Here is a 17932-nt window from a genome sequence, read left to right as displayed (position 1 = left end):
TGGCAGAACAGAGCAGAGTTTAAAGAAAATGAAAAAGAAAACGGGGTTCGGTGTAGCTCATGGTTCTGCGCACAAGATCGCCCCGTCAAAGGACCGGAGTGCGCCACCCACGGTACCTGCACTTACCTTGAACGTTCAGCTCTAGACTATGAAGGCGAGCATGTGTGTTGAGGATGTTCACGCCAGTGTACTATTCTTAGCCTAACATTCAAGAAAGGAACGCGGATTCAGTTCCAGAAAGGAATGGCTACTGAGTAAATTCGTGGAGAAGACTCTGAGAAGTCTCAGAATGGCCTCGTGGGCCCATAACCCACAGGCCCAAGATCGAACCTGTAGAAAAATATTGAAAATGAAGATCACCCAGACTTCGTTTTCATCAGAGAGGACATGTAGTGTTTACAAATCCTTTGCTTCCTATAAATGGAACATGTTAATATAAAGTCAAAGTATTCAGTAGCATGTAAAAATGTTTAGATACTTAAATAAACTATTTAATTATACATGATGACTTATATATAGATATATATATATATCATAATAAAATATATTAGTAGTGGAAAGAAAGAATAATTAAAAATAACAAAAAAAAAAATATATAAATCATTTATTTCTTAATATAAAATTTATATATGATATTTATAAATATTAAATTCAATATGAATTATAAATAAAATACTTTTATATACCATCACTCATATTTTAAAATATATTAGTAAAAATAAAAACAATTTAACATAAAAATATAATCTATAAATAAAATATTTCACCATATAAAATATATATATATATATAAACTTAGAATATTTCAGCACAAAATATTTCTATATATATATACATAGTGGTGTGTGAGTTTATGAGCACAACCTACAAAGCCCTGCATCACTAAATTTCACCATATTCATTATATATATATATACATAGTGGTGTGTGAGTTTATGAGCACAACCTACAAAGCCCTGCATCACTAAATTTCACCATATTCATTATTAAGTGATGACCGATAATAGTTTTTTTTGAAATTGATGTACACTATGTTTAACTCTATGTCGATATCTTTGCATTTCCTGCAATATATGTGGTCAAAGAGGAGCCACTAGCATATCGAGTGAACAAACTTTTTCACTTATAAAAACTTGTGGCTACAAGAGTGCCCATGAACCAAGCTAGGAATTCCGGTTTGGTGTAGATACCTCTCAGTGATATTGTGCGTTGCGAGAATCCGATACGTATATGTTTAATTAAAAATAATTTTTTTGCCAGCTCCACTTCACTGATCCACATTTCGTCCATTGATAGATTTGGAAGTTTTAACTTTTCAATTAACATAAAACATTGCCAGCTTCACTTCACTGATCCACATTTCGTCCATTGATAGAATTGGAAGTTTTAACTTTTCAAAACTTTGCCAGCTCCATCTCACTAATCCACATTTCGTCCATTTTAATTTTTTTATTTCAAGATTTAATAAAATTGCAAGTTTTAATTATGCAATTGTTGCAAGACAAGTGTTCAAAAGAACCTCATCCATTTATACATTCAAAACTCTAACTTTAAAAATGAAAAATTGCATGTGTAAAGGAATCAAATCCTTTAATACATCAATGCCAATATTGCTTTTAAATTTAATATTCGTCTTTTTATTTAATGATCAGTTTACTTTTATTTTTAAGTTAATGTGTCAAAATGACCTTCTCAACGCCAAATTCTTATGAAAGTAGTTAAAAAACAATATTTTTATGAAAGTAGTTAAAAAACATAAATTCTGGTGACCTTTTATTTATAACTGTCTTTCATTGGGTTGACTTCTGTGAATTTTATATGTTTTTAAATTATGAACGCTGGGATTCAGGCTTCTTATTACGCTATTCTAAACTCATTCATTTCTCAACTCCCACTCACCTTCCAGTCAGTGATATTTCCCCAACTCCTACCCATCTTGCTCTCAGTGATATTTCCCCAGAACCTTATGTAAACATTCATTCACTATTTCAGGCAATTAGCTATGCTCATTTCCATGTCCGCCTTCCTGTGTATGATATTCCGCGTTAGCCTTACGTAAGCATTCATTTTTAATCTCACGCAACTGTGCCAAGTACCATGTATCAGTGCAAGAAAAACCTACGTTATCGAAGAGTGAGCTCCCACATAAATTACCACGCCAAACTTCACTGCAACCACGTGTTGTGCAATAATATAAGTCTTCGAGTTCATCCACATGCAGCACATTTTGCTCCTCCCGTTCAAAAACTTCAACCTGAGTCGCTCTAACTTAGTTGAAATATTGTGATATCAATTTCTGCTGTGAGGATTCTCTAATTGTGCCAATGGCTCACGTTGAATCTGAGATCAGGAAGGAAAATGCCATTCTAGTTAGAGGAGACGAAGCTTTGAAGATAGTCATGGATATGATGGAATTGTATTGCCTCCCTGGCTGCCTCATGGCAATGAAAGATGTGTTGGAGGCGGGAGTAGTGGAGGAGACGGGTCAAGTTTGGATAAAGCAGAAGAGTGAGTGTAAACACCACTACAAGAAAGCCGACAAACATGTCAAAGTCTCGGCGAATGTGACGTGCAAGGTAGAGAAGTACAAGGTCAAGAACATCAAGGGTGTGATGGCTAGGGATATGATGTTATGGGTTGCCATTTGCGAAATGGAGGTTGACAATAGAAATCCTGGCAAGATACATTTCAGAAGCATTGGTGGCCTCACCGGGACTTTCCCGGTTGAATACTTTGCCAGAGGGGAGTACGAGTACTAGAATTCATTTTCCAATGTTGTCCTACCGTTGTTGTGCTTTAATATCTGCTGTAATTTGTTTTATGTGGTCAGTGTTATTGGATGAAGTAGGATTTTGTATTGCATTTCCTTTCAAACGTCTGATGGTGTTATGTAATGCTGTTGTCTGTGTGCTCTGTAATCTGAACTACTCGTCATTTGTTTATTGAATTCACGCACTCTGCTTGAAATATGCACTATATTTGCAACTGAATAATGTCAAAATCTCATTGTTTATATTCCTTGCAAGAGGTGCTAATCCTCCTGTTCAATAAATGTTGACTTTCAACATGTGTAAGGTTATAGCTATCCCACTATCGGTATAGATACAGCCATGCAAACACTATCGTAATTTATTAGCTATGTTATCCAATAACTCGAAAAAATACGGCCATGTAACCACTCACATAATTTATGTTAACCCAACCTAGATCTTTGTAGGGGGGAACACTGGTATATTTTGATATAATCATAATAATGCTTTACAGTGAACATTGATCGTTTCAGATGAATCAGCTACTCCAGACAAAAATGTGTGACTATATATTTATCATTCTCTAGCTCGGAAAGAGAGACTATCAGAGAGCATGCATTAAAACATAGAACTCAAAAACACTTGCTTTCATTCGCTGATTAAACAAGTATTTATACAGGACATAGATCTTTCTGGTGTTCGATGGGGCGGTGGCTTCTTCAGGAAGCTTTGCCCATCGTCAATGAATTCTAGAACCTGCATTAAAACATTTGTTGAATTCTAACTGCTGTAATAATGTGGGTAGTTGGAATTAGTTCCTTCCAACACTCCCCCTTAATTCCAACTATATAACAAACATACTCTTAATTGATATGCCTGCTAGTCTAAGTATCAGCTAGGCTTACAACATAATTTGGATTTTCTACAATGCACAACTTACTTCTACACACTTCAAATTTAGCCTTTCCAAGAGGCTTGGTGAATATGTCAGCCACATTTTCATAATATGATAAGTCAATTTCTTTTGATTGCAATTTTTCTCTTACAAAATGATATTGTGTGTCAATGTGTTTTGTCCTTGCATGATATATAGGATTGTTTTCCAATTTGATAGTGCTTTGATTGTCACATCTGATTACTGTAGGTGCTTGCTGTGTTTCTCCAACATCTTCAAGTATCCTCCTAAGCCATATTGCTTCGCAGGTAGCAGTGCATAATGCTTTATACTCAGCTTCAGTGGATGACAATGAAACAGTTGGTTGTTTTTTACTGCTCCATGATATTGGTCCTGAACCAATATTGAACACATATCCAGTAGTACATTTCCTATCATCTAGATTTCTAGCCCAGTCAGAATCAGAATAACCTGCCAATTCAAAATCAAATTCATCAGTATACATAATACCAAAATTAAGTGTTCCTTTCAAATATTGAAGAACTTTCTTTACTACTTTCCAGTGGCTTTCACAAGGCTTAGCCATGAACTGACTAAGTATGATGACAGAATATGCTATATCTGGCCTGGTAGTGGTGAGATAGTTTAGACCTCCCACCAGTTGACGGTACATAGTTCCATTCACCTCTTTGGTTCCATCATCACTACACAATTTGACATTCTGTTCTAAAGGAATAGATGTTGCCTTGCATTTAGTCATATTGAATCTTTTAATGATTGCCCTTGTATATTTGCTTTGTGTGATTAGTGTCTTACCAGATTCCCTCCAAACTTCAAGACCTAAACAATAAAGCAATTCACCAAGATCCTTCATCTCAAATACATGTGACAATTGATTTTTAATTTCTTCAATCAACTTGCATGCATTTCTTGTTATGATAAAATCATCAACATATACAAATATTAAAGCAACATTCTTGCCTTCATCTTCCTTGATGTACAAGTTAGGATCATTTTTGCTTCTCATAAAACCTTTTTCATAAACGAAAGAATCAATTTTCACATACCATGATCTTGGTGCTTTTTTCAAGCCATATAAAGCTTTTTTAAACCTACAAACCAGTTGCTCTTGTCCCTGTTTTACAAACCCTTCAAGCTGAACTAAATAAATTTCTTCTTTTAACTCACCATTCAAAAATGCAGATTTGACATCTAACTGATGCATTTTCCAATTATATTTTGTAGCTAATGCAATCATGATTCTAATTGTGTTCAACTTAGCTACAGGTGCAAAAGTATCTTCATAATCAATTCCCTTCTTTTGTGAATACCCTTTTGCAACCAATCTAGCTTTATGTTTATAAATACTTCAATCAACATTAAACTTGGATTTATAAACCCATTTTCATCCTATGGGAACTTTGTTTTTAGGCAATTCTATTAATTGCCATGTTTCATTCTTCATTATACAGTTATATTCTTCATTCATTGCATCTCTCCATTCTTCATATTCTTTAGCTTCATCATAGCTTGAAGGTTCTACAACATTCATAACAAGAGACATTAATGCATAATCTTTATACCTTACAGGTACCTGACTTTGACGTGATGATCTTCTTGGAGTTTTACTACTTTCATCTTTCTTTCGGCTTTGCGGAGTCTCTTCTCCTCTCCTTGGAGTGTCATGATCGCTTGATGCTACTTGCTCTTGAACTTGAATCTGTTCCTGTGCTTGTTCCTGTTCTTGTTCAACACTTGTATCTAATTTGACATAATCATCAATATCATGCCATATACTAGTATTATTTATTTTATCACCTTCATTTTCATTCTCATGAAACACCACATCCCTACTTGCAAGCAGTCTATGAGTACTGGGATCAAACAACTTGTATGCTTTCTGATCATCACAATAACCAATAAATATGCACTTAAATGAATTTGCATCAAGTTTTATTCTTTCATCTTTTGGAATATGAGCAAATGCCTTGCAACCAAAAACTCTTAAATGACTCACTTTTGGTTTGTACCCATAAAATGCTTCAAAAGGTGTTTTAACCTCTAAACTTTTGGTTGGACTCCTATTTTTCAAATAAAAAGCAGTATTAATGGCTTCAGCCCAAAAACCATTAGATATATTTTTACCTTGAAGCATACTACGTGCACATTCAACTAGTGTTCTGTTTTTCCTCTCAGCAACTCCATTTTGCTGATGTGTATGTGGCACTGTAAATTGTTGCAGAATCCCATTGCTTTTACAATATTGATTAAATTCTCTTGATTTGAATTCTCCCCTCTGATCAAATCTCAAAATTTTGATGTAATTACCAATTTTTTTTCTACCATACTCTTAAATTCTTTAAAATACTCAAAAACATCACTCTTCTTTCTTATGAAATAAACCCATGTATACCTAGATCTATCATCCAAAAAAAAAAGAAAATACCATGCTCCACCAATAGATCTAGTTTGCATAGGTCCACATACATCAATATGAATTAATTCAAGTATTTCCCTTTGCCTTTTTTCTTTATGTATAGGAAATTCCTCCTTATGTTGCTTGCCAAGTACACATGCTTCACATTCAACATGATCATTTTTCAAGACATGAAGACCTTCAACCATTGTGTTCTTTTGAAGTAGCATTAAATCTTTGTGATTTAGATGTCCATATCTTTGATTCCATAAATTTACTGTTGATATTGTTGTGGATGCCAACGCTTGATGACTTTTCATGGTCACATCCAACTTGTACAAGCCTCCAACTCTGGTTCCTGTGGCAATAACTTTGTACTTATCTTGAATGTCTTTTACTACACACTGTGATTTAACAAATTCCACCTTCAAATCTTGGTCAGCAATAGTAAAAACATAAATTAATTTTTTTTTGATACCAGGAACATACATCACATTATGGATTTGTCTCTCTTGTCCATTAGGCAAATTCACACCTATTACTCCATAACCTTGAACTTTAAGTGATCTTTTATCTCCTAGACAAACATATGTTCCATCAATGTTTTCATAATATTCATCAAACCACTCCTTATTACAAGACATATGGAGTGATGCACCAGAATAAATGAACCAAGCATTCACATCATCATTTTCCACAGACAATGCAGCGTCAGAAACAAACAATTTAAGATTTTTAAATCCATCATTGATTGGGGTATCTTTGTCCACAAAATCTCCATTATGCCTTATGTTTCTTTTCCTAGACTCATTATATTTTCCTTTATAACAATCTTTAGAATGATGCCCAAATTTGCCACAATAATAACAATCATCATTTCTCTTATCATGGATTGGAAATTTAGACTGTGTCATACCCTTTTGTTTTGCTTGAAACTTGCCTCCTTTGTTCTTGTCCCATGGCTTGCCTCTGTATGGATATTTTCCTTTGGCTACCAACACCAAATATGAACTACTAGAGCCCAAATTAAAGCTCTTCATCCTCCTCCTCTTGTAGAAGAAGTCCTATCAATTCATCAAATGTAGGGGGTTTCTCTCTAGCTGAAAGACTTGAAACAAAAATTTGATAATCTTTCACTAAGCCATTTAATGTGATGGTGACTAAGTCAGTACTAAACACCTTTTCACCAATATCTCCTAACTTATCACTTAAATCTTTGACACGAGATATGAAATTGCTTATATTTTCATTTGCTTCCATTTTTAGAAATAAAAGCTTAGTCTTCAAAAAAAAGATCTGGTTTGTATTTGTTGTTTCATACAAACCCTTCAACGTATCCCATGTTTCTTTTGATGTCTTGCAATCTCTGATGTGAGAAATAATGTTGTCTTTTACGGACATACGCAACAACACCTTTGCTTTCGTCTCCCTTCTCTCCCAATCTGGAATAGAACCTGCAACAGTGGGTTTGGGCTCATCCCCACTCACAATGGGCCACAAATTATAACCTTCTAAAATAGTCAGTAACTTGAATTTCCAATTCACATAATTTCCTCCATCAAGTTTGGTGGATTCATTCAAATAAGTATCAGGCAACAAATTTGCCATGATGAAAAAAAAACTTTCTCCAATCAACTTCAATATTTCCTTACTCAATAATAACAACCATCCTTTTTTAATATCACCAATAATAACACTTTTCCTTTTTTTTATCTTTATAAAAGATCCTATAGAAATATATTGTTGCTGCTATGGAAACATTACGTAATGCTGCATGTCAATGTCTTGCAAAAGCATGTAAAGCAATGATCACATTCCCTTGCTATATCTTAAAAGACTATTTCAACTAAAATGCCACTTTCCGAAAAAGAAACATCATGTTTACTGTACATCAGAAAATAATGATACAAAATATCGCTCAGGACGAGAAGGGAACATGTTTAAACTATAGCAAGAACCTAAAACATATATTTACAGCAATTAATCAAGTTTTTCGAACTTGTACATATACATCAGGCACTTACAGCGATTGAATTCCATACCATTGGGATCTTTTAGTGCTACAGGCCACGACACTCAGAACAAAACACCCCAGGATTCAATCTAAAACAGCAGCATCGAAACTCTCTTAATCACACTCTGCGGTCTCTCCAATAGTTCAACTCCCTCCAATAGACTGCAAGAACTCAACACAGAACTTCACATGGGTGCTTGTCCTTCTTGACAGCCCTTGATGTTGCAGACACAGCTCAGCGAACAGCTCCAGCACTACGCTCCAACTCACAGCACACAACCGAGCCCTCCTTTGCACGGCTCACCAACACGGAGCTCACAGCTCTTTACCAGCACTCGACCTCACACCTACTCCGATACCATATCAGAGAGCATGCATTAAAACACAAAACTCAAAAACACTTGCCTTCATTCACTGATTAAACAGGTATTTATACAGGACAGAGATCTTTCTGGAGTTCGATGGGGTGGTGGCTTCTTCAGGAAGCTTTGCCCATTGTCAATGAATTCTAGAACCTGCATTAAAACATCTGTTGAATTCTGACTACTGTAATAATGTGGGTAGTTGGAATTAGTTCCTTCCAACAGAGACTACCTTCTAGTTTTGTATACTTCTTTGGTTTGAAAGATGATTAATGCTCTAAGAATTACGTAACTGCGCACAGTGTTATAAAATCAGTAATACTTGTGAAATTTATTTAATTCTAATAAATATTAGTGAAAGGAATATGTAGTAATCCTTAATAATTTTCATATAGTTTTTTCAATATTTTTTCGGGGGTTATTATTGTAAATAAGTGAAGATATAGAGATAAATATAAGCATAGCGTTCTTAGTTATTTTCTTAGATTTATATGGAAGTTTTTACAATTTGAATTAACCTTCACGAGCCATGATAATTTGTGAAAATGGATTTATCAAATATATCATTAAAAATAGAAAACTAATATTTTTTTCCAAATTTTTGGAATGTATAAAACATTAATAAAAATAATTTAATTATTTTAAAATATTGATTATGTGAATTTCATTATATTAATATGTAATAAATCAATGTAATAATAATATATGTTAAATATTTAATAATATTTTAATGAAAATATTATGAATGCACGAATGATTATATACATTTGTATGTGAAAACTAATAGAAGATTGTACCACATGCATATACTTAGGTTATATAAGTTTATAATTTTTTTTTAATATTGAGAAATTACTATGTTGGAGCATGTGGAACTAATTTTTCAACCAAAGTTTTAATTATGTTATGAGTGGCTTTTAATTTAAGGTTTTTAAAGATATCTTGTTTTGACGAAGCTTTAGTTTTAGCTTTAGTTTTCATGTATATTATCTTTCTTATTTTTGTTAGGCAAAAAAATTGAACCTATAACCTCTCAATAGTAAAGATCCTTTTACAAAGAGAAGTCGACAAAGTAAACTAACCATCAAGATTATTAATAATTTAGTATTATAATTTAATAATATGTAATATTTAAATATATATATATATATATATTTGTAATATTTAAAAATGAATAATAAAAAGTATTAATTTATATAAAGAATATGAAAAAACTTTTTAAGTTAAGAATGAATTATTTACTATAATTATATATAATATTATTTATATATATATATATATATATATATATATATATATATATATATATATATAATTCGTTCAATTGGTTGAGTTCCCTAACTTAAATACCTTACCATTAAAGAATCATGAAAAACTCTATTATTAGAAATTCATTAAAAAAACTCTATTAATTTAACCTATATTGTATAATCTATTTCACTAGATCCGTGTATTATTAGAAATTCATAAAAAACCTCTATTAATTAACCTATATTGTATAATCTATTTCAGTAGATCCGTGTAAAAACTTCCAGATATATATCATAAAAACTTTAAATAAAATTAAAATGTTAAAATGTGATATATAAAATATGGGTACGTGGAAAGTCATAGGATCAATAGTGAATATTATAATGCTCTTACTCTTATTCATGAAAAGTATTGTGATGAATATAGTGAGTGTGGAACTTAAATAATGCCAATAAAAACCATATTGGAAACATCTGTTTATAGATTATTGTGAATATTTATTTTATTTTATTTTTTATAATAAATTTATTTATGAATTATTTATTAAAATTTTATTAATGGGTAAATAGTTACTAATCAAATTTTATGATTATATTAATATATTTTAGATTAACTTTTTTCTATTAATAATTATGGTTTAATAAGATGTGAGGAAACACTTTACTAGTATTATTATAATGGGTCAAATAGTTTTTTGGAAACGAGTCTCGATTGTCCCACCAAACTAAGTTGGAGATAAGAATATGAGAATCAAACATTATAATTCCATTAAGATTATAAATAAATTAACTAATCAAATATGAGAACAATAATGTAGCGTCTGATGTAAGGTCTCCATTTGACTCCCTATTAAATTGTAATAAATTATATTTGTAGTATGGATATTTAATTAGCCTAACAAATTGAACTAGATAAATTGGGAAAAAAAATGCATTTTATATGTACTTTATTTTAATTAATGATGATGCCAAAGTAGCTAAGAGATACATGAGATCTTAAAGTGACAATGATACACTAAGTGTAGAATAGTAAGGAGGATTTAGGGTTCACCTTATACATAATTTCCTTTCCAAAATCATTTTCATCTTTAAATTTGAATTTGAATTTCCCACTCATTTTCCCTCTTTCTCACATCATTAAATTTGAAAATTAGTTGGTTCAAGTGTTCTTTTCAAAAATTTATTGAGCATAGGTGGTAATATAGGGAATGAAAAAAACATGTCCATGGAAAATTATGGGTAATCCAAACTTGAATGAGAAGGGAGAAAATCATGATTTTAGTGGCATAAATGAGTGTGGAAGAGAGTTGAACTTGCATGTAGAGAAGAGGGAGAGGAGATCCACTCACAAAAAGCGCCAATGGCTTTGTGATACCAAATTATAACTTTGGGTTGCACCCTAAAATCATGTGTGGATTTCACTGTGAAAAATGAACTAGTGAACAAAAAAGATAGGGCTTCATTGGGTGCACAAGAAAGAGTTGTAAGCAGGAACTACTCGAGGGTATAAGGAGGCCCTATTTGAGGGATTGTGTAATAATAAGGAGAGCTCACTCTTATGCCAGGTAGAACTAGTCAAACTGCTGCGTACCACATTGTGCGGTTCTTTAAAACTACTGAGGAGTTTACCTTGAGGGGTTATTCATTGACTAATTGTTTTTATTGAAAAATATCCAAGAGTATTCAAAATTTTGTGGTACCATGCTTTAGCTAGGGAGTGGCTAGTTGTAGTGAGGATTAGTGCAACCAACCTCACAATGGAATGGAAAAGTTCTCACTCTTAATCAATTTGTTGGGTAGCTTGTAAATTCGAATAATTGGTATAATCTTGCCATAAAATTGATTTACAACCCATTTTATTTTATGTGTTATACATGTATTTGTGAATGAGACTTAAATAACTGTAATAACATGTAGTGAAGAGACATATTATATGTAAATTTGCAATGAAATTCAAGAATGTATAATTTAATTTGTTGTATATATTTTTAGGACTTTAAATTATAATATTTACATATTTTAAAATTTCATTAATATTGATAGTAGTATTAATGTCATAAAACCTATAAATAGTATGACTTGAATATTGATATTACTGATAATGCTATAAATCCTCTAAATAATATGCCTTAAATGGTTTTTCTATTGAAAACATAATACTATATTAAATTAAAAGCTTAATTGAGATGTTAGGTAAAGAGTTAATGACCTCATCCTTGCTGGAATAATCTAATTTTATTCATTTGCAACTAAAACGTTATGAACTCAAGTGTTAGAAAAAGTTGGGAGACTACCATAACCAAAATCATATTAATCGTGTAGCTAATGTCACCATGTTTATGGTGTTATGGACTAATATAATTATTTATTAGAGGCATAAACATTGTATTTTATGTTATAAATTTACTTTTACGATTTTTGTATGAGTAATAAATAATCGCTGATTGAACTGAAGTTTTGTGAAGAGTATAAATATTCTATCTTTGGGAATATTACTAAAGTTCTAAGGAATTACTGAATAAAAATCTAACATACACTTGGGAATATTACTAATGTTTCAAATAATTATTGAAGAAAAATCTAACATTTGTGGATGTATAGCATAAATTTATTTTTCATGTGATAGAACTTGTTTCCAAATAACATCTTGATACATAATTGAACATACAAATATTTGAAAGATCTAATTTAAGTGTTGGAGAACCCCATATTACATGATAACATTTTTTCTTGAGGCGTTGTATATCAGATCACAAATTTTTATACTATGATACACGACACACCAAACTTTTTCAACGTCATGACCATGGGTCAAGGTGAGCAGTGAACTCATTAAAAGGTAGAAAATGGTGAGCAATATAATGAATCAATGTAAAGGGAGAAGATTTTACCGAACGTGTAGAAGATAACATTTGTAGGCATAATATATTCTGAATTAAAAAATATTAGCTCTGATACATCAAAAGCCCAAAATTTATTTTTTTAGATAAAGGATACAGGAAAATCATGAGGGCCTGATTTGTTGTTTTACAAGATTTTTGTCAGAGTCTCGGCAAATGTGATGTGCAAGATAGAGAAGTACATGGTAATGAACATCAAAGGGTGTGATGGCTAGGGATATCATGTCATGGGTGCCTATTTGTGAAATGGAGGTTGAGAAGAGAAATCCTGGCAAGATACATTTCAGAAGCATGTGTGGCCTCACCAGGACTTTCCCGGTCGAATACTTTGTCAGAGGGGAGTAGTAGTAGAATTCATTTCCCAACGTTGTTCTACCGTTGTTGTGCTTTAATATCTGTTGTATTTTGTTGTATGTTCTGAGTGTTGTTGGATGAACTAGGATTTTGTATTGGTTTTCCTTTCATAAGTCTGATGGTGTTATGTAATGATCATGTTTGTGTGCTCTATAATCTGAACCACTTATCATTTGTTTATTGAATTCAAGCACTATGTCTAAAGTGCGCACTACGTTTGCAACTGAATAATGTCAAAATTCCAATGTTCATATTCCGTGCAAGAGGTGCTAATCTTCGTGTTCAATAAATGCTGACTTTCAAGTTTTGTAAACTTTTAGCTCTCTCACCATGGGTGTAGTTAAAATTAGATCATCAACATATAAGATAATAATAAACAATTTACCTTCTATCAAGATGTGATTGATGTTTGTATTTGTTTCATTTTTGGTGAAGTCCAAACCGGTGAGATAACTATCGATCATGGTGTACCAAGCAAAGGGTCTTTGTTTGAGACCATACAATGCTCGACTGAGTCTACTCACATGGGACTCCCGTTCAAATATCTCAAAACCTTTTAGTTGTTGCAGGCATGTTTTGCATTTGATTTGTATGTGAGGATAGGCCTTCCTTCTTACCAAATAGTGATTCATCAATAAGATGTTTTTCAATCATCAAATTGATCCACTCATCATGAGGTATATAAGTCTCATCAAACATGATTTTTGCATTTAGAAAAAATTCAGGTTCTACAATAACGGATGTGTTTTCATCATCACAAGTTTCAGTTACAGACACACATTCATCACCCATCATTGCATCTTTAGTTTCACAATCAAATATGGGATCATTTTCAAGAGCAATATCTTCAGCATCATTGCCCTCATTCAAATAGTATTTCATTTCTAAAACATCGCATAAGAATTTTGCAATAAGAACCTCTCCATATTCATATATTATGCTGAGTATGATGTTGTCATCTAATGCAGATGTTATAAGAGTTAATGCTGATGCATCTCCACTATCATTAATAACATCTTCAACATAATCCAGTAAATTTACCTTCCATAATATTGTTTTCATTTCATTTTCCCATATTTCATAATTCATACCTGAAAAAGACCGTAAATTTAACCATTTAATAATCTCACCAAGTTCCAACTCTGCATCTTGATCAGCTACTAGTCCATCAGCGTCAACCTGAAACACATCACTAAATTCAGCAAAACAATATTTTTCATTTCTCCTTTGATGCTTTCTCCTTAGTTTTCTATGAGACTCTTTCAGTTTACTTTGAAGACCCATTTTCTCCCCTATCAATTTAGGATCTAGAAATCGATCCACCACATTGAAATTCTCCACTAGCACTCGAATATTTCCACCGGCTCTATGCCTCCACAGACAGATCAAATAGTCTCCTCTTCAGGGAAATACACCTTCCAGCGGAATTCTGAATGCATACACCACTCCACACACACAATGAGAGATTTCCTCACACTGCTGGTAGCATCCCACGACTCTCACCAGCCCCACACAGATCACTTCACAGGCAGTTCCTCAACAACATCCACAGCTGCCTCCTCAACAACAAATCCTCACACAGATATTCACGCAAATCTTTATGATCTGCTTCACGATCTGCTCAATTGTGCAGCAGATCTTGCTCTTCTCATGTCTCCTCTTCACACAAGTGGCCACCAATTTGCATCAATCCACAACACGCAGGGCAGATCTCAACACCACGGGCTTCTCACCAATAATCCACGCAACGGCCTCCACTATGCTGCCTCCTCCATAGGCCACCAACACTGGTTGATCCCTTCTCAATCTGCGTGCACTTTCCACATTTGGAAAACACCGAGAATTCCACAGCTCTCCTGTTTGTGCTCCAAAGAAATGTTCCCGGCACCAGATGACAGAGCTAGTTCAATGATGTGTGGCCTTAGAAAACGATCTAAAAAAATAAAAAAATGTTTATCCATGGTCACTGGAATCAAAAACTCTGTTTAGCAATAAAAACAACAGCTCCACTCAATCAATGTGGCACACCATGATTCTTTGCCCACTGCAGGCACTTCTGTCAACAGGTCAACTTCTGCCACACCAGGTTAAGACTACCGCCAAAGACCACCCACGCAGTTTTGAAATCAAGCCTCCAACAAATTCCAAAAAGAAAACAAGCCTCCTGCAGAAAAAAAGAATCAGCAGCAAAAGTTTCTCCTCAGCCTCGTCTGCACCAGGCCTCCACTCTCTCACTCACTCGATCCATGCTCACCGCACAGTGAGTTCTCCTTCACTCATGAATTGCGCTCTAAACAAGCAGATCAGATCCTTGCAGCTCACCAACACTCGACTATCTCCCAATCTTTTGGTGTGGGCTCAAATCCATGTAACGACACTTGAGATCAGCCACAATGCTTATTGTGGTGACAGGCCGGAAATCTGCTTGACCACTGCTGTAATTGCCAACCTCCAATAGAAAATTTGTGGGGACGAGACTCTCAGCAGCCACATATCTTTATTACGATTTGAACTATAATGTTTGGTGCACTTGTTTGAACAGATGAGAAAGAGATCCATGATCCATCCAAGGACAAACTCATCTCTTGTATTCCGGGATTGACAACACTCTGCCTCAAAGATCTGCCCACCTACATGACAGGACCAGACTCCTCCGAATTTATGTTTCAATACTTCTTAAACGCGGGAAAGAGCACGCACCAGGCTTCACTAATTTTGGTTAACAGTTTCGACGATTTAGAAGGGCCGGTGTTGAGGGACCTCAACAATAAATTGTCAGGAAAAGTACTGTCTATCGGTCCTCTTTTACTGTCGGCAGGGGATACAACAGTAAACACCAACATATGGAAAGAGGAAACTCAGTGCCTTGAATGGTTGGACGAACAGAGAGTATCGTCTGTAGTATATGTATCCTTTGGGAGTATTACAGTTCTATCGGACGAGCAGTTGGCAGAGTTTGCATGGGGATTGGAGGCGAGCAATCAACCCTTCTTGTGGGTTATTCGACCGGACCTCATTCGGGGGAAATCTTCAGCAGTCACGACCTTGCCTTCCCAGCAAAGGCAAAAAACTCAATCCACGGCCACACTTGCAATCAGTAAGTAGCACACAATGTCACTGCGCCCATGGCATGTGGGGTTCTCGGCCTCTCGCCTTTTCCTTTGCTTGCAGATCATGTGGGTAGATCACACCTTCTGATCCACCACAAGAACGCCTCATGCGGTCTTCTCCACGACCTCCAATCACCTCAGCAGCCTTAAACGTATCCACGCCAACGGCCTTCGGCTCTTTTTCACAGAGGCTCTATCATCGGCGATAGAAACAATCCTCCACGCAGTGAGCTACAGTGTGAGTAGCTTCTGCAATTGTTCGCTTCCTCGGATGCTTTGCAACAACCTCCTCATCAATCAATAATCTAGAAAGACATCCTCATACATGCAGCTTAAAACAGTCGACGCGATTTAACACTGCAGACTCACAAAGGTCTTTGCAAATGTACACCACATATATGCAACTATCGATAAAATGAAAATGTGCAGAAGGGTAATAGTGGGATCCACTGGTTTTTGCACTCAACACTTGCGATGATTTTGGCTCAGTCACACCCTTCGCTCAGCTTACAGGATCGACAACCCTGAAGCTTTAATGCCATGATAAAAATAGAAGAGACAGAATATAAACGATATATTAACTTGGCTTTCCAGGTGAGATACCTGGAGAGTGTACAAACACTCATACACGCCCTATATCACATTGAGTCAGATGAGCCTCAAATATATAGGCTTTCCCAATATCAAGTGGTTTGAATCACTCCCTAACAAATAAGATCTCAATCCTACTCTAAAGCAACAAACACTTAAACATAGAAAAGCTAGCTTTCTCCATTAATGCTACCATTTTCTCGAATTAATTTGCAATCCAGATAGACACTTGTACCCTAATTTAGAAGCAATTATCAGCTCCTGTAACAATACAGTCCATGCTATAATAAGAAGTAATGAATAACACCTAAAACATTAGGAACAATTTCCTCTCCTTAACTAATAAATTTGAATAACACCTAAAATGTTTGGAACGGTTTCCTCTCCTTAACTAATAAATTTGAAAACCCATATTATAGGAATCCAATTTGTAGCCTGAATAAATGAACCAAATACCCTTGCTCAAGAAGAGAGTGGACCATGGGGGCAGAAAAGAACCTGGAAAAAAGAATCATGAAGAAATAAGGAATCTTTTGGTTGAATATCGACGCCCAAACACTGGTCTGAAGCAACACCCTGCAAAAGAGCCAGGGATAAAGGTTTATGGTTCACTTTTCCTCTCTGTAGGGTTGACATATTATGGAAAGATGACAATGGTAAATGTAAGAATCTCTGCCATAAAGAATACCTATAAGCGTGTGAACTCGATAGATTAGATGGGCCACTGATTAGATGGCCTATTTTGTCGATTATAGTTCATTGAAGTCTGAAGACGAGCAACAAAAATATTTTCAAGAAACACGAGAATCGAGGGTTTTTTCAAAAAACCAAAATGTGTGTTACCTTCAAACAATGCGTGAACAGGTGCGTTTCTGAATTTCCAGATACATTTTCCATGATTTGTATTTTTTTACCATGAACGATGGGCCTTGCAACCCTGCCTGACCCCTTTCTAATAGAATCCAACGCTAGCGGATTTGGATCAGAAATTGAAGAATTGAATTCAGACTCATCGATCTTGGAATTCTTTTTCGTCGAAGTCAAAAAAATATGATCATCCAACTGCGAAATATTCGATTGAATCATTGTCCAATGATTTCGAAATATCAGGCATCGAGGGGCTTTCAAGTGGAAGAATCTTATCCATTGAAAGAGGGTGCTTGAAGAAGAGGAAACGAGGGCATCCCTAGAATCCTTAGTAGCATAACCAATAGTGGAAGCATGGGTTGAAGACCTCCCTGTACTGGCCTATCCTCTCCGCTCGAAAAAACTTGACTGAAGAAATGCGAG

General features: G+C 34.5%; 1 protein-coding gene across 1 annotated transcript; it reads left to right on the top strand.

Annotated features, from left to right (window-relative positions):
• The first annotated feature begins 2324 nt into the window (after positions 1-2324).
• Positions 2325-2759, top strand: LOC149196287 (uncharacterized). Its single transcript, XM_089408247.1, has one exon. It carries the CDS (start codon positions 2325-2327, stop codon positions 2757-2759), a length of 435 nt encoding a protein of 144 aa, XP_089264373.1.
• Positions 2760-17932: the final 15173 nt, after the last annotated feature.

This window comes from Pinus tabuliformis, chromosome 2_2 (assembly GCF_031772625.1).
Source record: "Pinus tabuliformis cultivar Carrire ecotype Pingquan chromosome 2_2, CPIR1, whole genome shotgun sequence".
Classification (NCBI taxonomy): Eukaryota; Viridiplantae; Streptophyta; class Pinopsida; order Pinales; family Pinaceae; genus Pinus; species Pinus tabuliformis.
Note: the sequence above shows the minus strand (reverse complement) of the source record. Positions and strands in the feature narration are given on the sequence as shown.

Excerpts from the sequence above, each read along its gene's own strand:
- LOC149196287 (XM_089408247.1), top strand. The coding sequence starts at position 2,325 with ATGGCTCACGTTGAATCTGAGATCAGGAAGGAAAATGCCATTCTAGTT.